The sequence below is a fragment of the Mus caroli genome, chromosome 19 (assembly GCF_900094665.2).
Source record: "Mus caroli chromosome 19, CAROLI_EIJ_v1.1, whole genome shotgun sequence".
Taxonomy (NCBI): Eukaryota; Metazoa; Chordata; class Mammalia; order Rodentia; family Muridae; genus Mus; species Mus caroli.
In genome coordinates, this window is record NC_034588.1 from 21,827,088 (window position 1) to 21,849,353 (window position 22,266).

A 22,266-nucleotide genomic window follows, 5' to 3' on the forward strand; every position below is an offset into this window, starting at 1 on the left:
TCACTTTATAGACCAGGCTGGCCTCGAACTCAGAAATCCGCCTGCCTCTGCCTCCCGAGTGCTGGGATTAAAGGCGTGCGCCACCACGCCCGGCTTCCACTAGGCTTTTTAAACATTGACTGAAAATAGAATCTATACTGATTACCAAGGGGTTTGGCCTAGAACCCCACAAACAGAGAGACCCCATCCAGTTCTGGACCTGCTCAGAGTCTCTGTCTGGGTGACCTGCTGGCTCACAGTGAGCCACTCAGTGGCCATCTCCTTCCCATGCTAGGAATTTCCTGGCTTGCTGTTTGTCCTTTGCCAATCTCAAGAACTCCCTTGGTTTCAATCATCTCCTGAGTGAGAGAGGGGGAGGGGGAAGGCAGAGGAAAAGGTTTAAAAGCAAAGAAAACAAGAGGGAGGAAGTGACTGGCGCTCAGTGAACCCTCAAGTGTGAAAGGCTAATCCAGAAACCACTTAGTAATCAGCACCATGAGGTCAGACCTGGTGGCATCTCCTGTTACGCACATGGTGCCTCCTCCTCTTCCACCTCCTGCAGAGCCTCGCTTCCTGAACCCTGGTGACCTTCTGAAGCCTTCACCTTGGCTTCACCTGTGCTTGGTTAGAGCAGGCCCTTCCTGTGCCACAGCCCCCACAGGTCACCAGCTGCTTCTGAGTTACCACAGTCTTGTTTCCAAGACACTGGCCTGTGAATCCTGGAAACAGAAACCTGGGTGTAGAGGCCTGGGTCATGTCCTAAGGCCCTGACTGTGCTACGGAGTATGAAAGAAAAAGTCGATTTCCAGGGTGTTCTAACGTGAACCCGGAGGCAGGACAGTGTCTGGAACTCAGGCTGCACATAATGTTCAGAACAGTGCTCATGGGTCGGCCAAGCTCAAGGGAACAGCGTTGACAGTCGTTTTGCTGAAATTTTCAGCAAGGGACGACCATTACTTCCACTATCACCAACGCAACCAGACACTGCTCTGGAATAACAGGAGCCACCTCCGGGATGCTGGAAAGGAAGACACTTGACTGAAAAACCGTAACTTTTGTTGGTGCTGAAGGAGGAGAAGGAGGGAGATGCCATACATCTAGAGTCATATCACTAGGTACAGCTCACCCTCATATGGAGGGGACTATTACATAGGAGATGGGAATCATCAGAGGTGATCTCAGGAACGGGAAAACTGAGGGAGCTAAAGGCTGGACCACAAAAATAATACCAAGCCTAGAAGATGGCAGTGGTTCAAGGTTGGAATTGAAGCTAATACGTGTAGAGGTCAGTAGGCAGAATGAGGGGGTGCCTGCAGTTGTTTTTTTTTTTTTTTAACTGCTGTGTCTTCCTGTCTCTCCTAGCCCTAACTCAGAGGTGGAGCTAAGGAAACGTCGGGAACAAGGCTAGAGAATGTAAGTATAAATACTGTGACTCTGCACAAATAAACACTTTCCTGTTGGAAAAGCAAAGGACCAGGGATGACAATGGAGGAATGTGGGAAGCCTCTAGGAAGTGACTCAGGAGCCCCAGTGGGGAGAGAAGTCTCTTGGTGTGGTGTGGACGTGCCAAGGCACCAAATAAAAGAAAGGTAGGAAGTACGGCCTGAAGCAGGTTTATAACCACAGACTGCGGAGATGAAAACAACCGACTTCAGACAGAGCGCAGAAGGTAGCTCCTAGAACGTTCCTAGGGCAACGTGACACAGAGCAGAGACGTAGGGAAAGAGGGCAAGGGACATGGTTTGGCAGCATCTGCTAAGATACATTTTGCCTCAGACATATTTTAGGGGGAAGGTTTCAGATTTTCTTACAGCCTTTCATCTGCCACTGTGCCCTGTGAGACTGTGTGGGGGCCAAAGAGTGGGGTGTAATAGGAGAAATTTATGACGTGTACTCTCTTGGTATACATGATAGCTATATCATGCTAAAGCGTTATGGGGACAATGCCCTTAGGTCAAATGCCTATGGATTTTTTTTTTTTTTTTTTGAGAGCAGGGAGAGACTTGGGTGAAACATATATAATGAACCAGGAATGGTAGCGTGCACTAAAGCCACACAGAATAAATACTTAGCCAGCACCTGTCAGTCAGAAGGGACAATGGGTTGCAACATCTGCACCCCAACAACGGGAAAATTCGGCAGCAGAGTTCAAACAGCAGTTATTACACCAGGTGCCACCGCACCCCCGGCCCCCCCGCACCCCCGCACCCCCCGCACCCCCCCCGCCCCCCTGTCCTTCTCCAGTGTGCTCCCCCTCCTTCTGGAATTCTCTTCTATCAACAGAAAGATCACTTCCTGGCCTGCTCCCATGGAATTTTCCCAGAATCAGAGTATTGGGACAATGAAGGGTAGAGTCACTGACGTAGGCAAAGACAGAGCGCTAAGAGCCTTGGCGAAATGTACTTTTAGTACGGAAAGAGAAAATGAAATCAGGAAAGGAGTCTTTGCCAAACAACGAAGGCAAGAGTTTGTAGACAGATGCTAACGTCTCTAACTTTCAGTACAGACTTCCCTACAGCGAGGGTTGAGAGACCAGTGCCTTCATCCTCAAAAGGATTCCGACCTGTCTTCCAATACCTGGGAGCAGCTGAGGTCCCACCCACCAACCAGGAACATACTGGCTACCCGCAACCTCCCCTTCCCCCAGGACACAATGTTATGTTTCTAGGTTCCCCCTGGAGGATATTACAGTAACTTCCAGTGGTTAATGAATAGCTTCCCGGTACCTGTTTCATTTAATTGTTCAAAGGCCATTTGTTCCTGAATATAAGGCTGTGGCCTGGCTAGTGAGTGCTCTTCCCCCAGCAGGCCTGGAAGCAGAGGAGTGGCAGGATCAGACCGGCTCCAGAGAAGAAGGATGCAGAACAACAGGACTGGGCTGATCCTGTGTGCCCTCTCCCTCCTCACTGGCTTCCTGATGATTTGCCTGGGGGGCTTTTTCATCTCCAACTCCATCTTCCACTCCCAGAGGAATCTGGTTGTGGCCTATGTGCTTCTGCCTATGGGGTTTGTGATCCTTCTGAGTGGAATTTTCTGGGGCACCTACCGCCAAGCAAATGAAAACAAAGAGATGTTCAACCACGTGCTCAGACAGCACCTCGCTTTCCAGGACCTGCCCCTGGCCACTGTAGACAGGTACGTGCTGAGCTGAGCGCCGGAGGGCATGAGAAGGGTTGAGAGGAGTCACAGTGTGGGAAGGGGAGTGAAGCACAGGCCCATAGTGGATCCACTTATAGGAGGCTATGAAGCTAGGCTCGAAATTCCACCATTGGGCAATTTGCTCTGGGGCTGTTGTGCGTGGTGGGGAGCGGGGCTGCCTTTGGGGAAAACAACGTCATAAGAGGGAATTGTCTTAGGGTAAGATTCTCATGCCCACAGTAAAAAGTCACATAAACAAATTAAGGGGCACAATCCCTAGATTCTTCCTATGTCTGGGGGTGGTGGTGGTAATTTTAGTTAAAGGCAGGTGATGATTAGATGGTCCCGATAACCTGGTTACTGGTTATAAAGGAAGTCCCAGACCAAGATCTACCCACAATAAATGAGCAAGCAGACCAGACGACAAGTCAGTCCAGCAACTTCTGTGACTAAGGGACGTTCTAAATGACTGACCTTTTAAGTGTTCTGATCTCACCTCTTATGAAGGACATATTCAAGGCAAGATGATAACATGCCCATCGATGATACAAAACCAAACGGCAGCACGGATACACACAGACGGCATTAACACTTGGCCTTAAGACAGATCACATTAATTAATATGTGCCGTAGATATTTAGACACTGAAAACATTATGGCAAGTGACACCTGCCAGACAGAAAGGACAGCCACTGTACTATTTCTGCTTACACCATGAGCTACCAGAGCCACTTACACCACAGCCATTTACACCAACCCTTAGCAGCTATCACAGCTGCTTACACTAAGTAGCTACTGCAGACAGGAAGCAACACAGTAGTCCCAGGCCTGGGGTGTGGGGGGTGCGGGGAGAAATGAAGAATTATTATTTAATGATTATAGGGCTGTAGTTTGGGATACAAACTACAATCTAGAGATTGTAGGGATAGTTTTGCAGCAATATAAGACTACTACTACCACTAATGCCCTCACAAGTAATACATGTTATTTATATTTTATCCAAGGTCGGGGGGGGGGGGCAAAGATTCAGGTAACCTTGTGGTTGGTTAACTTAGCATGGACCTTCTAATTCTTGTCTAAACACAAGAACATTGTTCTAAAGGTAGAGGGTGTCTTAAGGCCTAGGATGTAAGCATCTGTAAGTCCTGTGAGCTCTTCATGCAAGAGTAAGAAGATCATAAAAGGTTTTGATTATTCCGTGTACTTTGAATAAGAGTCCTCTCACCAGTGACAGTGCATTGTTGGCATCCATCACACCAGAGACAACAATCAGAATCCATTTCCAAGGTCAGTTAGCTTAACTAGGGATTCTTTGGGTTTCATCTTAAATTAAGATAACAGAGTAAGCCAGGCAGTGGTGGCGCATGCCTGGAATCCCAGCACTCGGGAGGTAGAGGCAGGTGGATTTCTGAGTTTGAGGCCAGCCTGGTCTACAAAGTGAGTTCCAGGACAGCCAGGGCTACACAGAGAAACCCTATCTCGAAAAACCAAGAGTGATTCAGAAGGTGTGTCTAGAGTGATGGTGTGTGTAGAATGTTTTTGTGTGCGCAGGTATGTATATTTGTGTGTGTTCATGCATGTGTGTGCATGCATATATGTTTGTATGTGTGTTTGTATGTGCATATGTGTATATGTCCTTATGTGTTTGTACATGTATATGTTTGTGCATGTGTTTGTGTGTTTGGTTGTGTGTGTGTATGTGTATGTGTGTGTGTGTACTTGTGTGTATGTTTGTGCATGTGTTTATGAGTATGTGTGTGTGTATGTGTGTATCTACCTTGTGAGTTCATGCTAATAGTGAATGATACATCTGAAATTTACCAACACATTCATACATTCCCTTGTCTGGAGTATTCAAAAGTAAATCATGAATATCTTGACACCCTTCACTGCCCTTTCCTGCTGCATCATGAGATGCTCAGCCCACAGAGTCAGCCAGAAAAGTTTCATATCTCAAAAGCTTTGCACTCAAAATAGGTAGCTAGGTGGAGACATCCACGTGAGTGATCCTCCAGTGACGGAGTTCACTGGAGCAGTCTTTTCGGCAGTCTCTCAAGTGGTTCCAGGGGAAAGCTCGCCTTTCTGTCCCCATGACTCAACTTTGGCTATTCCTGGGAAAGGTCAAGACTTACATCGTACAGTAGACAGCTTCTTCAGCTATTTAGCTCTTGGCTCTGTGATATTTGGAGTGGAGCGGGGGCTACAAATGGCAGGCCCTGCTCTGTTGTGGTTACCCTCCACAAACACTCCCTTTGGCACTGGATAATTACCTCTATAAATATACAACTCATGTAAGCTCACACCATCTCCCTTCCACTTGCCACACCCCCACCTTCATTCATGATGGAGGAGACAGAAACATTTAGAGACTAGATGGGCAAGTTGACCAGCGTGCCCATCAGCTGGAGTGAATGGCTCTTAACCATGGGTAGGCTGGCATTACTAGTCTGCAGGGGAAAGTCCCACAAAGCTCTCAGCTGATGCCTTTTTGCAACCAGAGTGTGTTTCCCATGTTTTCTCTGAAACTAGCTGCCCAGGCCTTGATAATGTGTTAGGAGAGAGTGGTAGCATTTATTCTGCCATGGACCTGCATGTAACAAACGGTTTCCATTCATTATTTTGTTGCTTGTGAAGGTCTGAGGCCTTGAGAGCAGTGGAGTATTAGATGCTGTGTGTAAATGGTAACAAGGATTGAGTACTGTTAAAGAGAGGTGGGATATGGTCAAAGTCCCTGTGTCACCTAAAGCTGATAAGCTTGGTGCACTGAATGGCTGTTTCTCGGATTGAAAGAGCAAACAAGGTGGACTCCCTTGGAATGCTGTTTGGAACAGGAGGGCCTGCTATGACTGAAGGCGGGGGTGGGGTGGGGGTTGGGGAGGGTGTTCTTCTGGAAGGATATGCAGTTTTTAGAAACCCGTGATGTCAGAAAAGTACATCTGTTTCAAACTCTGTTTCTTAGCAGTTTAGCTTCACACAATGTAAGTTGAGAGAGGCAGACATATGCTTCCTCACCACCAAGGCCTAAATAACACATGTACATTTGTGCTGTTTCATTCCACAGGCCTGACTTTTACCCTCCAGCTTATGAAGAGAGCCTGGATGTTGAGAAACAGGCCTGCCCTGCAGGCAGAGAGATCCAAGGATTCCCTCCTCCTCTGTATACAGAGACAAACCTTGAATTTGAACACCTTGAAGACCCACAACCAGAGGCCCCGCCACCCTACCAGGAGATCATAGCAGATGCAGGGACTCCAGCAAAGGCACAGGATGCTGAGGAGCCAAGCAGGGTGCTAATGGCAGGGACTGCTCTCCAGCTCACAGAACTCACCGGCTGCTGAGATGAGAGGCTAGGCAGGGACTGGGATGCTGCTCTGTCACCCTGCACTGGAGCAAGGGCCACCATGGGTACCAGGGTTTAGCCTTTAGAGAGCAGCATGGGGTCCAAGAAGTGGGTAGCCACCAGCAGGAAGAGGGTGCAGAAAATTTCCCACAAAGCCCAACCTAGATGAACCTCAGAGAAGGTGTTTTCCATCTCCTTCCTAACCTCAACACCTCAGCCCAAGCCTGGAGGTGCACTTGCTGTGGGAGAGACAGCCATAGTCCCTCACACGCTGTGTCCAAAGAACCAAAGGAAAGGACATGTGGGAGGCAGCCCTGTGTCACCCACTGACTGTGCTCCCTGAGTGACACCATCGCCCACATCTAGGAGTGTTATTTTTGTATCATTGTATTTTAATTATGTGTGTGTGGTTTTTTTCTATATAAAAGAAAGAGACTGGTACATTTGCTTTTAAATGGTTCAAACACAACATGTTGAGTTATTTCTTAAAGAGGTCTTTATACAAGCACGTAGGAGTTCTTATAGATTCAAGTTGACTAGATAGAACACTTAATTCGTGATACAAGGAATCAAGGGTGATGTTAATATACAACTTGCTGAAAATCTTGTGAAGTTTAGAAAATGTTTACATGTAGTTTTCAAAGATGCACCCCCCTGCCCCCCGCCAAATTCACAATGTAAGCGATTAATACCTGTAAGGACATATCTCTAGTACCAGGATGGGTTTTGTGTGTGTGTGTGTGTGTGTGTGTGTGTGTGTGTGTGTGTGTGTCTAGATAGAGAGCTTCTAGGCTTAACACCCCATCCCTCCTTGGTTTCATTTTCTTTGTGGGAGTTTTTAAAATCAGAGAACATGTTGGTGGAAGGATGCCAGTAGGACACTCAGAATCTAACACTTATGGTATGCCTTTCAAACAGTAGGTCCAACTAACCCCCGCCCCCGTGCATGTTATTTAATCCCCACTCCATCTTTACAAGGTGAGGAGGCATCTTTACATGCCTGCTTTCCCAATATATCAACTGAGGCTTCAAGACTTCCAATAAAACAGTGGCCTGAAGGAAGGTAACGACCCAAAGGATGCAAGGGAAGATACTCTGTCCTTTTGCATTAGGCTTGCTGTGCCTTTCTTTAGTCCTTTCAGGATGCAGCTTAGATTGCTGTCTCCATTTCAGAAGAGATCCCTAACAGAAAGAAATGTTCTGGGTCACTGCAATACCTTCCACCCTTGAAGGAGAAAGCTGGGTGGCTTTAGGTTTATTGGGCTTTTCAGTTAAAATATGTCAGCCTTGCTTCCTGCCTGTGAGCTGGGCCCTCATAGTGCAGTTTTCCTACATCCTACTGAGGATAGCCACAGTGACAGGCACAGCTGAGTCTTTAAAAACTCACAGAGGGGATGAAGCTGTCAAGAAAGAGGTCAACAAAGTGGGACTGGATGGCCACGGTTTCTGATTCCTGGTCAGTACTGAGTTCACAGGTCGTGAACATCCTGATCAATACACGATGCCAAACGAACACAGCCCTAGTCCATGACCTTTGTGTATCTCTGCTTTGAATCCATGACAGTGAGGGAATGGCTGGACAGGAAGGCCACTGGTGGTTGTTTAGCGGGAAAGGGATTGTTTATTCGCAGTGAAATTCATTACTCCTTTCTTGTCATTTCTTTTCATCCCTCTGCAGGGCAGTTTCCCCTCTGGGTCTGATGGACCCGCATTATTGGACTTCTAACCGGATTCACACACAGAATAGATGGTTTTTGTACAACTGGGGGTTGGCTAAAGCAAATGTTCAACTCGGTTTGCATAAATTGTGTTAGTCTCTTTAAGGCCATACATTTTGTATTCAGAGTCTTTTTAAAATTTATTTTGTGGGGTGTGTGTTGTACATACGTGTGTATGTGCACGAGTGCATGTGTGTGCACATGTGTGGGGTGGCCAGGGGGTGCTGTTTCAGGTAGGCTGCTGGCAAGTGAATTTCCAAGGATCTTCCTGGGGTTCCTTGCACATGTAAGGGTTTAAACTAGCTCCTCCTGCTTTCTCCACAAACAGGACTACTCACTGAGCCACCTGTCCATCACCTCGGGCTTTCCTTCCCCTCCCCCACTTTTTGCCACCTTTTGTATCACATAACAAATCAGTAGAGGAACATAAGTCATGGTAACACTCTCCACGGTATAAAGATGAATTCATATTTCCGCAAACCCAGGCTTCATTGACAACAGCTGTTGCTTCCTAAAAAAAAAAAAAAAGACAAAAACACTAAAGCCAGGCGTGGTGGCATACGCCTTTGATCCCAGAACTTGGGAGGCAGAGGCAGGAGGATTTCTGAGTTCAAGGTCAGCCTGGTCTACAAAGTGAGTTCCAGGACAGCCAGGGCTATTCAGAGAAACCCTGTCTTGAAAACCCAAAAAAAAAAAAACAACAAAAAACAAAAACAAACAAACAAACAAAACCAAACACTAAAGACAGGCATGGTGACACACACCTGCAACCCAAGCATTTGCCAAGTAGAAGCTGGAGAACCAGGAGTTCAAAGTCAGCCTTGGATACATAGTAAGTTAGAAGCCAGCCTGGGCTACATGAAACTCTGTCAATGAACAAAAGGGAGGGAGGGATGGAGAGAAAAAGAAAAAAAAAGAAACAGCAGCAATTCACATTCCTTGACATGTTTCTAAAACACATGTACTCTGACTCAAGAGTCAACAACCTGAGTGTTACGCAAAGCGGTCTTGTGTTTTAGAATCCCACCAACTAGAACCCAGTGGGCAAGTCAAACCAGTATGCCCTACTGTAATGAGTGATACCTTATTATCCCCTAAAGGATGCTCTCCTGGGAAGGAGCTCTGGCATCTTCGTTCTTTCTCAGGTTTGTGATGAAATGAACGGCCGCTGGGTTGGAAGCCATGGTCCCATGGCTACTGAGGAGAGCATTCATGGTCCCATNGCTACTGCAGAGAGCATTCATGGTCCCATGGCTACTGCAGAGAGCATTCATGGTCCCATGGCTACTGTGGAGAGCATTCAGACTTTGAGACAATGGGGAGAAGAAAGTCTCCATGGCAGAGATTGTTTCTTTCTCATCTCCACTTTGAATGATACCCATGCCAGTTGATAGTTTTATGGTGAACAACAAGTTTAAGTAATTGCCCCCAGCACCTAGAAGATCAGGATGGCCAGGTCAGAGTAGAGCACACGATGCTGGCTAGGTCTTTGCATATCTGAGTTGTACTGGGATAACCCTGCCTCTCCATGCAAAAAACCTACAGGTGTTTTTACTGAGATGTCTGTTTGTCTTTCTACATTTCCCTAAGTACATTGTTCTGGGTGAAGCATCATTCAAGATCACCTCCATACTAGGTGCTGAAAGAAGTGGAAAGAGGGGAAGGCATGCATTTGTAAACCCGTGTCTCCACTGTGTTCTATAAAGTTCCAAGACAAGCCAGGGTTACACACTAGTGAGCTGACAACCACTTGGGATGCTTCTGCTGGTAAAGCCTCCGGCTGGTTGAAGTGGAACGGACATTCTGTTAAGCTCTGCTGCCTCAGTAATCTCTTGCCATTTGTAACTGCTGATGGTCCAAACACTGATTAACTAGCCAGGGGCATAGAGTCATCTTACTGTCATTATCCACAAATGTGCCTCATCCCCTACATCAGCCATAGCTCATGGATCCGACCACTAACAAATCTCAAGCCTGATACTGACCAGTGGGTGGCCAAACAATGCCATGATACCATCATTCTTGTCATGATTAAGTGTGGCCATGGCCTCAGGGTCATCCATGACCTCTATCAAGGATGGCCATCAATCTAAAGCTTCTTATGTGAAGGCATTCATGACCTGTAAATATAATGGACGCATTCTGCAGTTTGAAACAGTAAGACTTGATAAGTGTTCTCTCTTTAAAAAAAATAGCTACTCTTATGTGTGAATGCATGTATATACATACATATGGAAGCCAAAGGTCAATACTTTTTGAGACAATTTACTAGCTGAGACATCTTCATACTCACCCCTCCCGCTTTTAAAGGATGAAGAAGAAGTTCTAGAATCCTGGATGAAACAAAGCAACATCTTGTTTTTGGGATGGATGGCTGACACCTGGCAGGTACAGTATTTAATACCCTACCAGGTTCTCCTTATAAATGCCTCCCTGGCATCATTATACACATACACATTTCCAAATCTCCTAGATGCATGGGATGATGTCCTGGTTAAGAACCACTGTGTGTGTGTGTGTGTGTGTGTGTGTGTGTGTGTGTGTGTGTGTGGTGTCTTGACACTTTCCAGAGGCATATGTTGCAGTAAGGGAACCCCTTGGTGCCAGAAGACCACCAGAGTAGCCCTAATAGTTACTTCACTTTAACCGTAACACCTCTTCTGTGATTCACTGTGCTGGTTCCCACAAAACTCTTTCATGTCATATGCTGCTTATTCTTATTTTTTTAAAAAAAAAGATTGTGTGTGTGTGCAGGGGGGTGCACAGGCCAGGACACATGTGAAGGTCAGAGGACTCTTCTTACCTTTATCTAGATACTGAGGACTGAACTCAAGCCCCTTGTAAGGCCTCTGCAGTCATGCCTTCAGCCACCCTCCAGCCATCTCAATGACCCTCCAATCATTTGTTCTGAAAGGCTAGCTGTTGCCTCTCCATCTTTGACAGGGAGAGCATCATGTAGGGAAGAGTGTATTGCTGGTTTCCATCTCACACGGGAATAATGCAAGAATACACACATACAATCTTGGGTTAAGGCAGAAATAATTCCTCAGCAATGTGAACTTGAGAGGGTCCTAGAGTCACTGAGGGAGACACTGATGTCATAGCCTACTGTTTGTTAATATAGCTGCCCTTGATGTCATAGCCTGTGTTTGTCTCAATGTCACCCACCACTCCAACTGTGGCCCCTAAAGTCAACCTCTTCTGTAAGTCCTGGCTAATAAACACTGTTCTGTCTTGCTGCTTCCATTCATCTCTGGCAAATTATACAAATGCTTATGAATCTCAAGAAACCCCATTCCTTAGGAAAAGGGTCCTGTTTCATGTGTCCCATGATTTCTGAGTCAGTTACACTCTGTATGTCCCCATAGTTCATGCTTGCATCTCTACTGCAACATTTATGCCTCCCCAGTTACTTTTGGGTCTTGGTCACGGCCAACTCTCCCCAAATTGTAAATTCCTAAGAGCAAGAAAAACTTTATCCTTCTTTCTGATATATCAAAACCAGAAATGTATCCGGAGTAGCTACTCAACCAGTGTTTGCTGAATGAATGAATGAATGAATGAATGAGCAAATAAGTGACTATAAATTGGGCTACTACACATACATTTACAAAAGGAAACAGGATGTTTAAGTAGAATAACTTGAACTTAAAAGCTAGAGATGGTTCAAGTTCAGGAACTTGAAAAAGAGATCTGCTTGTCCAGCTAGAGCTGATGTGCCAACGGCTCTGTCAGATCACACTGACAGCATGTCTACAGTGAATGAACGGGCAGACGTTATCGGGACCTTTACTCCAGAGATAATGAGAATGAAAGCCACAAGGCAAAACTTTTCCATGCCTGACATACTTTTTATAACTTTTTTTTAAAAATAATTTCAGCTAAAAAGCTATCGTCCTAGTATTCCGAAGTAAGCCCTGTTATGGTGAATGGCTAGATGCCATTTTAATTTTTGTTGATTCCCAAAACTGATTTTGAGCAATTCCATTTTTACCCCCCTGTTCTATTTTTAGAATCCGTTTGCCCAGTCATCAGAGCTAACAACAGCCGTGCCAGTGATCTGAGCAGCTGATTTATCAGTACAGGGGCCCACTGATGGAATGGCAAAGCAGCAAGAGGCACAAAGGACCTGAGGCCCACGATCTTGTATGGAGGTTGAAATAAGGAAATTCTGTTTTATTGGCTCCTAAATGTCCTAGCAAGTTTTTGACAGAAGCACAGAGAGAAAACGGAAACAAACACCTTGCTGGGAATCTTTCCTTAAGGCGCCGACCTTGACGACAGCAATCATGCCTTGCTCAACAGTCAAAGGGCACTAGGTCACCTCCGCAAATGGTGTGGTAAGCGAACCTGCAGTTCCCAAGGGAGACAAACAGAAGCAAACACATCCCGAGCCTGGCTGAGGACTCTGCCCTCGTCCACGTGCCTGCTGGAGCTGCCAGGTCTCTTTCCCTCCCAGGCAAAGAAAGCCAGTTGTGACAGTCCACCTCTCTGTCTCATGGGGCCCACAACTGTCCCTTTAAACACTCCAGCCCGTTCTGTTCTCCTTTATCCAGCCACTGTGAGCAAGATCAGAACATGCGCTGGTATTCTTCCTGGGAGGATTTACACAGACTCATGTATTGACTTCTGTGACGTAATCAAGCAAGCTTCTTCCTCATTTTGAGATCTTTCTAGAAAATCCTTCCCCACCTGCACAGGAAGTGACTACATTCAGAGGGATGCAGCCAGCTTGGCAGCTAAATGAAGACTACATGCAAAATAAAAGAAAGGAAAACACCCTTTTATATATGCCTTGCTGGAGGTGTGTCATTGTGAATCACAGAAAACCCTAGAAAAGTAAGAGAGGTGTTGCAGAGTTGTTGGCAGGCTGGGAAGTGTGGCCATTGGATGGCTGGTGGGAGGGGGTGTTTCACTAGAAGTTCTAAACCTTAGTGTCTCTCTCTCTCTCTCTCTCTCTCTCTCTCTCTCTCTCTCTCTCTCTCTCTCTCTCTCCCTATCTCTCTCTCTATCCTGTCTCTCAGAATCTTTTTCTCACAAGACACTAGAAATATACAGGGGCTGTGATTAATACTTCCCTAGGGCATCTATATTTCTCAGAAAGGGAAGCACTTTGGTGTGATGAAATCCAAGTATTAAACAATAGTGAAGCTTTGGCAGACAACCAACCAAAGACCCTGCTGCTTTTGGAAGACAAATCAAAACAAAAGGGGTACTTACTCCCCCCACCCCACTCCCACCCTCCTGTCACCCCCCCCCCCCCCCCCCCCCCCCCAACAGCAAAATAGCTTTTCTTTTTTCCAAAGTCCTAAGAGGCACAAACAGGAAGCAAGAAGGCATGGTGAAGCATCTCTCGGAGTGCTCTGCTGCCCTGTGCTCAGGTGATGACGGTGGGTCCTCTCCGGCCAGTCCTCTCGTGAATCTGAGATATTTTCAATGCGATGGCGATGAGCGGGCTCAGCACTGCCTGGAAAAGAAAAAAGGATGATAGTCAACTTGAAATCAGCTAGCTTCCGTACAGGCGTTGGATGGATCTCTACCTTAGAGATGTGGATTTGAAATCAGCTAGCTTCCGTACAGGCGTTGGATGGATCTCTACCTTAGAGATGTGGATTCAGAGTGCATTTTGCAGCTTGTAGGCAGTGACTGGAATGGGCCGGACACAGAAGCAGGACAGAAAACTGTTCTATGAGGTCTTACCCAAGCGCAGAGAAATTAACTAATGGTGGGGTCATACGTAAGCCTACTACTAAACAAGACTGTGAATTCAGGAAGTCTGGAAACCTCCATTCTTTCTCTGATACATTAATCCCTTCCAAGTTATAGCCCCATCAAACCCTTGGCCACATTCAGTGTGAGGGCAAAGCTCATTGCTGGTCCTCCCACCATACTGAGAACATTCAGGGTAGATGGCACCGCCACCGTGCTAACACTGTAGAACGGGTGGATCCATCCTGGCTACTGAGCTTCTTCAGTCTTCCCAGATGGGTGGGGTGGCTTGGAGAGCTTTGGAACACAGTTCAACAAAGGACCAAACATCACTCCTTGACCTTCCATTGCTTCTCTGGTTTCTGAAGAGCAGAGCACATACGCCAGGCTCACCCATAAGACATAAATTACAAAGCAGTGGGGAAGCTGGTCTGTCTGCGTTCTTCAATCCTGTTACTCCCACAAACAAGAAACGCTGTTCATGCTGACCTTTAGCTCTTTGCCTTAAGACCGACCTCACCTGAGGACATTCTCATGTATACTTTTACTAAATGTATGCATACAGTGCACTCCTGTTTATCAAACAATCTCCTGTCTCAGTGTGGATTGTGCATGGAAGTATAAAGCGAGTCCATGTAGAGACAAAATTCAAAACAAAGGTATTGACAGAGAAGAGTTGGGCAGTAGTGGAGTAAAGAAAAAGTAAAGATTCCATAATTCTGGAGAATGAAGTCTGTGCTGAGAAAGGGGCATTTAAAAACTGCAGCGTGTTCAGGTTTGCAGTCAGACCAAAGATCATGCATGCAAAGGGTCCAGATAGCTCAAGTAGTCTCAATGTACTGAGTCCTCAGAGAATCCTAAGAGATCGAAAGCCAGGCTGATGTGAGGGGAACCTAAATGCTAGCTAGGGTGGAGTCCACTGATGTAATTCACTATGCAGTGGAGGCCATTACCATCCTTGGAGCCAAAGGTTATCCTAGTCAGAGCAGTGGACATACTAACCTGGGGGCATGCATTTCATATAATTAAACCATACGACCTCCATCATGAACAACCACAAGTAATTTCACTTCATTCAAATAATTGAACCGAAATGTTTTCAATATAATTACCAAAATAAACAGTAAGATTTGAGAACACATATAGAGACGTTTACTATAAAGAATGAAATTCAGTGATTTGCAGACAACAGGGAATGATGATTTATTGAATTAGATGTGCATGAGATGTTGTAAAATATTGGTGAGAAATCAAAAAAAAAATTAAAAGGATTCTTAAGCTGGCTTATTTCATGATCCCTTTTAGGTTCCAGTTGGGAGATGTTTTCGTGCACTGTGTATTCATGTGCTGATTTCTGTACCCAGAAATCGGTTGCAGTCTGGACTTTGGGAAGGATGACTCAGCATTTTGTAAAACCTTGTTTCCTGTCACCTCCTGATTGGTTAAATCAAGAGCTAATTAGCCTACAGCTGGGCAGAAGGGAGAAGGTGGAAGAAAGTATGGCAGGGTCTCTGGTGGGCTGACTGAATGGAGATGAAGGTGCTAGAACATGACTAAGATGGCAGGTCACAGGTCACATGGCTGGGAAGGAGACCAGGCCAGCATAGTTGGGTTAGAATAGCTCAGAACCTGCCCGGCTTAGAGCCCAAAGCTTTTAATAAATATACCCGGTCTCTGTGTCATTATTTCAGAGCAAATGTGGGTGTAGAAAGAGCCTTGCTTTTACAGGTTCTATTGGTCCTAAGTCAATAGGGATAAAAGCTGGACATTAGAGAGGATGAAACAGGCTCACAAATTTAAATAGTGTACTCATATTCAAAGAAAAGTGTCCTGACCCAAACCTAAATGACTGGAAATTGGGCACATATATCACACATGTGCTGTGAAGTACACAATAAGCAGAACATGTACTCATCAGGACATGTATGGATCATGGCATGTATGCACCAGGACATGTATGTACCAGAACATGTATGCATCAGGGCATATATGCATCAGGACATGTATTCACCAGGATACATATGCATCAAGACATGCATGCACCAGGATATGTATGTACCAGGACATGTATGCACCAGGACATGCATGCACCAGGACATGTATGTACCAGGACATGTGTGCATCAGGGCATATATGCATCAGGACATGTATTCACCAGGATACATATGCATCAAGACATGCATGCACCAGGACATGTATGTACCAGGACATGTATGCACCAGGACATGCATGCACCAGGACATGTATGTACCAGGACATGTGTGCAACAGGGCATATATGCATCAGGACATGTATTTACCAGGATACATATGCATCAAGACATGTATGTACCAGGATATGTATGCACCAGGACATGTATGTACCAGGACATGTATGTACCAAGACATGTATGCACTTAGTGACTTCTCTGAATTCTTTTGGTACTAAAGAGCTGAATTTGTCTTATACTCTGATATACATCAGACAATGAGGCCATCAGTGGCAATCAGGCCAGCTCACAGAAGCAGATCATGGCGACACCTTTACCTTCCTTTGTTAACTGGGCAGCCCTCACTCAAAGTGCTCAGAATCCCATTTCCAGTTTCTTTTCTATTCATTTGGTAATATATACCTAAATAATGAAATATCTTGGGGTAGAATCCACCTCTAGAGACAAAATCCATTTTTGTTTTTCACACATGCTTTCTGTGACACATAACCCAATGTAATTTTATATGATATTCTCCATACACCTTCATTTTCACTGGGACTGTATCACATGAGTCAAAATGAAGAATTTTCCACTTGTAGCACATTGGGCTCAAACAGTTTTGAAACTGGGACCATTTTAGGCCTTGGGATTTGGGAGTCAGTGTGCTACACCTACACCACACTCACTGTTAGTGCGGCTAGAGCACTCTTCACCGAGTTTCTCTTCCTTTCTCACCTGCTGGCATCAGACCCTCTGGCCCTATCCCCACAGAGGCTCCTCGCCCATACCCTCCTCCTCCTCCTGGGTTTTCCTCTAGCATGGTTTCCTAGGTGACCATCAGCTTCTCCCAACCTTGTTACCCCAAGCTTCCTTCTGGAAGTGATCTTCTGTTGTACAAGTCTCACATGGCTTCTCAAACAGTGGTTAGCCATTCTCACGGAGGGTGGCTGCCAGGCTCCTGATGTGCTGATAACCCTCAGTCTCTCCCCCTATGTCATGTCATATATCTATCTCTATTCTAATATACCCAAAATTAATCAAGGGGGACAAGAAAAAAATGCCTATAGATAAATCACAATCCAGAGCTCAATATAGAGAGAAATCAAATAACAAAACAGGCCTCCATAAAAATGCTTTTGAGGGGGAAAATCCCCCTCCAGATTAAAGTAGAGGGAATACTCCCAGGGACATTCACCAAAGTAAAACCAAGCCACTCACAAAGGCCACAAGGGCAGGCGCCATCTGCCTCCTTCTCTATCCCCCATCCCCCCACTTTTACCGTTGATCTGGGTCTTTAGCCAAGAGATGGCATTTATATTACAAACCTAACAAAACTATGAGAATCATGAAGATGACTGTCCTAATTATTCAAATGTGAATTCCATTTGGCCCCACACTGGTGGCCCCTAGAGCTCATGGGGTGGGGAGGAAGTGAACAGGCTGGCCAGCTCTGTGGGTTCAGCTCGTGGCTGGAGGACATGGGGCTTCTCGCCTTCCAGTGTCCTGCCATGTAGATCCAAACTAGCCTGCACAGGTTCCTAGGTTAAGCCTCACGGGAGTAGGCCCCTGCTCACGACTTCCCTCTCCTCTCTTCTCTGCCTGTACTCACCTCACTTTTCATTCCACCAAGCACACTGAAAGGGATGGGGAATTGCCAACTAGTTTAGATCCCTGCGCACCCTCCCAAAGAGTCCCACTATGTCCTTGTGTATCTATTCACTGGGCATTTCCATGGCACATCTCAAATTTTTTTCTTTGTGCAGAATAGACTTGCTAGTTTCATGGGAGATGACTCCCTACCTCTCACAAAAAAAAAAAATAATAAAATTTTTTTTTAGAAGAAATAGATCTAAAAGACTGAAGCCAGAAGTTTAAAAGTAAAATAAAGACTGTAATCTGTAGAGTCTCTTTGTCTGAGTCTTTTCTTTCTCTCACCTACCAGGCTGCAGAAAAATGTGACATTGCTGTCATTTACAGCAATCCGAGTCCCCGTGGTTGCGACAGTGACATGCTTCAGTTTGGTGCTCTGTTTGTAAATGTTCCTTAAAAATGAAGCCAAAGCATCAATGGGGCTGCTGAGGTTGTCCAGCAGCCTGAACCCATGGACCAGCCAAGAATCACCTAAGGATACTGTTGTGGGTTCTACTCAGACATAGAGTGCTTGTGTTCCTATGCATCCTGGAGTCTGTAGCTCCAACAAGCTTCCCAAGTGAGCCTGATATAAACACAGACCCTCTTTTGAAGCATTGTGTTCTTGATCCTAGAACAGGAAGAACAGGATAATGGTTAAATGGGTTCTGGATCCCTGGATCACCTGGCTCTACCCTTCATGAGCTGTGTGGTCTGGGTAAGTCATTTACCCCTCCTTAGGTATCAGTTTTTCTTTCATGGAATAGCAGTAGAGAGGTGTGGGGCTAAGCCAGCTAGGAGGTAGGAAACAGGACTGTCCCAGGCACCCAGAGCAGATATATAGGTGATTGTTGTCATTAAAAACCCAGAAAGGAGTTGGAATGCGCGCACGCTGGTAGTCAACCAGCTGCTATAGTCTATGGTCTTTTATTATAAACTCAACACACACTGTCCCAAATGTCAAATGAATGCCTCTAGAGTGCATTCTAGTTCAAAACAGCAACTTTCTGTTGTGTCTGACTGCCCTTCTGGCTCTGGTGACTTGTCAGCCTGCCATTTGGATTTCTGACCCTGGGGATGGCCAAGAGGACCATGCCCTGAATTCATCATGGCTCTTCCTGAGAAGCTGGCCTTTGCCATGATATGATGGGTGTGTCAGTAGTATGGAGTGCACACACACTGAGCTATTCCTGAATGCAACTTTACAGTAAACATATACTTGAAAGTTTAGGGCCAGAAATACCCTCCCTGGATAGGATTTAGGTCTTCAAAACCCAAGCCATGATTTAGACATTGTTTGAGCTTGCCTCTGAGGAGTCATATATTAAGTTTTTCCTTGGGAGATGGTGAGCCTTTAAATGTTGGGAGATGGTGGGCCTTTAAAGGGTAGAGCCTAGTGTTAGGTCTTTAAGCCAGATGATGGAATGCCCTCAAAGGGATTATGTTCCCACAGCCTCTCTGGCTTCTTGTGTAGAGTTGGAATCCCCTCATTTGATACCCAAACCTGCTATGACACTATCTTCTGTTAGGCTCTCACTAGAGGCAGAACAAATCAGGCAGCCAGATCTTGGGCTTTTAGCCTTCCAAACTGAGCCACATGGACCTCATTTTCATAAGCAGCATCTTAAGATTTTGGAGTTGGTATTTTCCATAGCATTCAGCTCATCTTGACTGATGATGGTACTCCTCACTACCATGTAACAGAAAATGCTATCTTAAAAGTAATTTCCAATCAGGAGTTATGAGGAGTGGGGCAATGTCTTGGAGACTCTGCTGTTGAAGTACTTTCTTTTAGGCCTGGATCCATCTTTGTTATACTGCATACTCTGAAGGTCACTGCTCTAGGTCAGGGCTAAATATCTCCCAATGATCAATGTGTTAAAAGACTTGGTCTTCCAAAACAACAGCCTACAGAATGGGAAAAGATTTTTACCAACTCCACATCTGACAGAGGGCTAATTTCCAATACATATAAAGAACTCAAGAAAGTAGACATCAACAAACAAAATAATCCAATTTAAAAATGAGGGACAGATCTAAACAGAGAATTCTCAACCAAGGAATCTCAAATGGCCAAGAAGCTCTTAAAGAAATGTGCAACATCCTTAGCCATCAGGGAACTGCAAATCCAAATGACTCTGAAATTTTATCTCACACAAGTCAGAATGGCAAGCCCTTAGTGGTTGTGTTAAGAAGTCTGACTTTACCAAAAGCATGAATATGAGGATTTCAGCTCCAGCCATTTAAGTCACTCACCATCAGACACTGGCATCATAGAGCTAGGTATGATGGGAAAACTATACCAGAGCCCTGTTCAAATACCTGGCTCATGGGATCCATGCACACATAGACTATGTTGCTCCAGTATGCTGCTAAGTAGTGAGGAAGCTTGTTAAGTAACATCAGCTGATAATGACAGCCAAGGCCACAGTACTTTGGTGGGTCAGGAAAGAGTTAAGGGCTGGCTGAACGATACAGGAGACTCTACAGTGAGTGCCTTGACTGCCTGTAACAGTGGGACCTGGCTTTATTTCCACCTCTAGCACAAACTAGACAGGGTATTTAATCTCTTGTGCCTTACTTTTCAAATTGGAATCTAATAATAGCTCTATGGCATATAGAGTCAGAAGCATGAAACAAGATGATATATGACAGTGCCTGTCATATAGTAAACATTCAATTAATGGTAGATATTCATGTATTAATAATATTATTATCAAAGGCTCCCAGGCAGTTTTCAGTCGTGATCCTTTTACAAGCATCAAGTAGCTCTCAGATACAGGATGTTTGGCTGATTCTTTCCTCTATGGACCAGCAATTAATATTCAGATCTGAAAGCCATATCCTGCCTGCCTTTAAGCTGACACCCAGCCACAATTCAGAGCTGTTCTTTCAGATTCGTGCTAATGAGCATGGATGAAGGGATCTTTTTCTCAACTCATCACATGGCAGGGGGCCTCTTGGTCCACACATTCCACAGCTAACAACAGCATTCAAAAGCAAGCTGGCACAGTGGTTACCAGGCAGGCAGACATACACAGCCTGTTTCTCAGCAACATCCTACCCTGTAGTTGGGGCTCTGTCGATGAGGTGCCCAGGAGGTCTCACCCAAGTACATGTTTAAATGCACAGTAAACTCTACACACACAGTATCTTCTCCCTCTTGCCTAAGCAGATCAGGACATCAGAATATCTCCTAGCTGGGCTTAACTCACAAGCAATACAAACTGAAATATTGGCTTTGATTTTGGATTCTGAGGTTTCGATTCATCGTGAAGTTTTTGGTAGTGGACACTGAGTACCCACTACGAATCCAACACCATTCTGAATCCATATGCCAAAATGATCTTAAAACTGGACTTTGAAGGGATCGTATGTTGCTTTCTAGATGAGGAAACTGAGGTCCAGAGGCATTGGGTTGACATTCGGGAAGTCTCAGGTCTTGTTAGTGCTCTGATCTGAGCCTCAAAGTTGGGCAGCTGCTAGCACAGGTGACCCTCATCCATACATAGGGAAGTTTTCCTTTCCTGAACACTTTGTTGTTGCTTTGGTTTTGGGGTTTGGGGTGTGTGTGCAGTGAACTTTATTGATGGTATTCAAGAGAGTAAGGCTCCCTGAGCTCCTTCCTTATTCTGGGGGTCTGGAATGAACACTGAGGGAGATGCTCAGTGTCAGGGCTGAGCAGCCCAAGGTCTCTCTCTTGCTCTTGTGTCTTGTGTCTTTGCTGGGGTGGGTGGTCCAGTGCTTCTTTCTCCTTGGAGGCCATGGAGTCCAGGAGGTCTACAGGCCTGTTGCTGTAGCTGGACTCATTGTCATGCCAGGAAATGCTATTTACAAAGTTGTTACTGAGAGTAACTTTGATGCCAGCCCCAACATCAACGGTGGAAGAGTCACAGAGGATATCCTGCTCTTCATCATAGCCTAGAATGCCCTGTAGTGGGTCTTCGGATGCCTGCTTCACCACTTTCTCAATGTCATAATATTTAACAGCCTTCTCCAGGTGGCATGTCACATTCATGATGGATACATTGTGGGTAGGAACATGGAAGGTCATGCCAGTGAGCTTCCTGTTCAGCTCTAGGATGACCTTGCCCACAGCCTTGGCAGCACCAGTGGATGCAGGGATGATGTTCTGGGCAGCCTCATGGCCATCATGCCACAGCCTTCCCAGAGGAGCCAGCCACAGTCTTCTGAGTGACAGTGATGGCATGGACAGTGGTCATGAGTCCTTCCACGATGCCAAAGTTGTCATGGATGACCTTGGCAGGAGAGCAGAGGGCTACTAAGCAGCTGGTGGTGGAGGATGCATTGCTGACAATCTTGACTGAGTTGTCATATTTCTCATAGTTCACACCCACACAGATATGAGACATCAGCAGAAGGAGCTGAGATGGTGACCTATTCAGCCCCACTCTTCAAGTGTGCCTGGCCTTCTCCATAGTGATGAAAATACCAGTAGGCTCCATTGTCGAAGATCAAGTGACCGTAGGTGTGTGGGTTCATTTCTGGGTCTTCAATTCTATTCCATTGGTCTATTTGTCTGTCACTATACCAGTACCATG

The 22,266-nt window shown here is 45.6% G+C and overlaps 2 protein-coding genes across 4 annotated transcripts in view; one reads left to right on the forward strand and one right to left on the reverse strand.

Annotated features, from left to right (window-relative positions):
• Positions 1–704: 704 nt before the first annotated feature.
• Tmem252 (transmembrane protein 252) lies at positions 705–6,907 on the forward strand. Of its 3 annotated transcripts, XM_029472328.1 has the most exons (4): positions 705–1,094; positions 1,342–1,392; positions 2,788–3,114; positions 6,179–6,907. In XM_029472328.1, coding segments are annotated over exons 2-4 (606 nt in total). In that variant the 5' UTR covers positions 705–1,094; positions 1,342–1,390; the 3' UTR covers positions 6,456–6,907. The 3 variants fall into 3 exon arrangements, with proteins under 3 accessions (XP_029328188.1, XP_021008067.2, XP_029328187.1); XM_021152408.2 differs by lacking the exons at positions 705–1,094; positions 1,342–1,392 and adding an exon at positions 1,453–1,568 and having other exon boundaries at positions 2,785–3,114; XM_029472327.1 differs by lacking the exons at positions 705–1,094; positions 1,342–1,392 and adding an exon at positions 1,453–1,568.
• A 2,004-nt stretch (positions 6,908–8,911) lies between these two features.
• Pgm5 (phosphoglucomutase 5) overlaps positions 8,912–22,266 on the reverse strand; it is a 174,166-nt gene continuing 160,811 nt past the window's right edge. Inside the window, exon 11 of the mRNA XM_021152015.2 lies at positions 8,912–13,642. Within this exon, the coding sequence (XP_021007674.1) occupies positions 13,553–13,642 (90 nt within the window). The 3' untranslated portion in view covers positions 8,912–13,552. The remainder of the gene's footprint in view (positions 13,643–22,266) is intronic.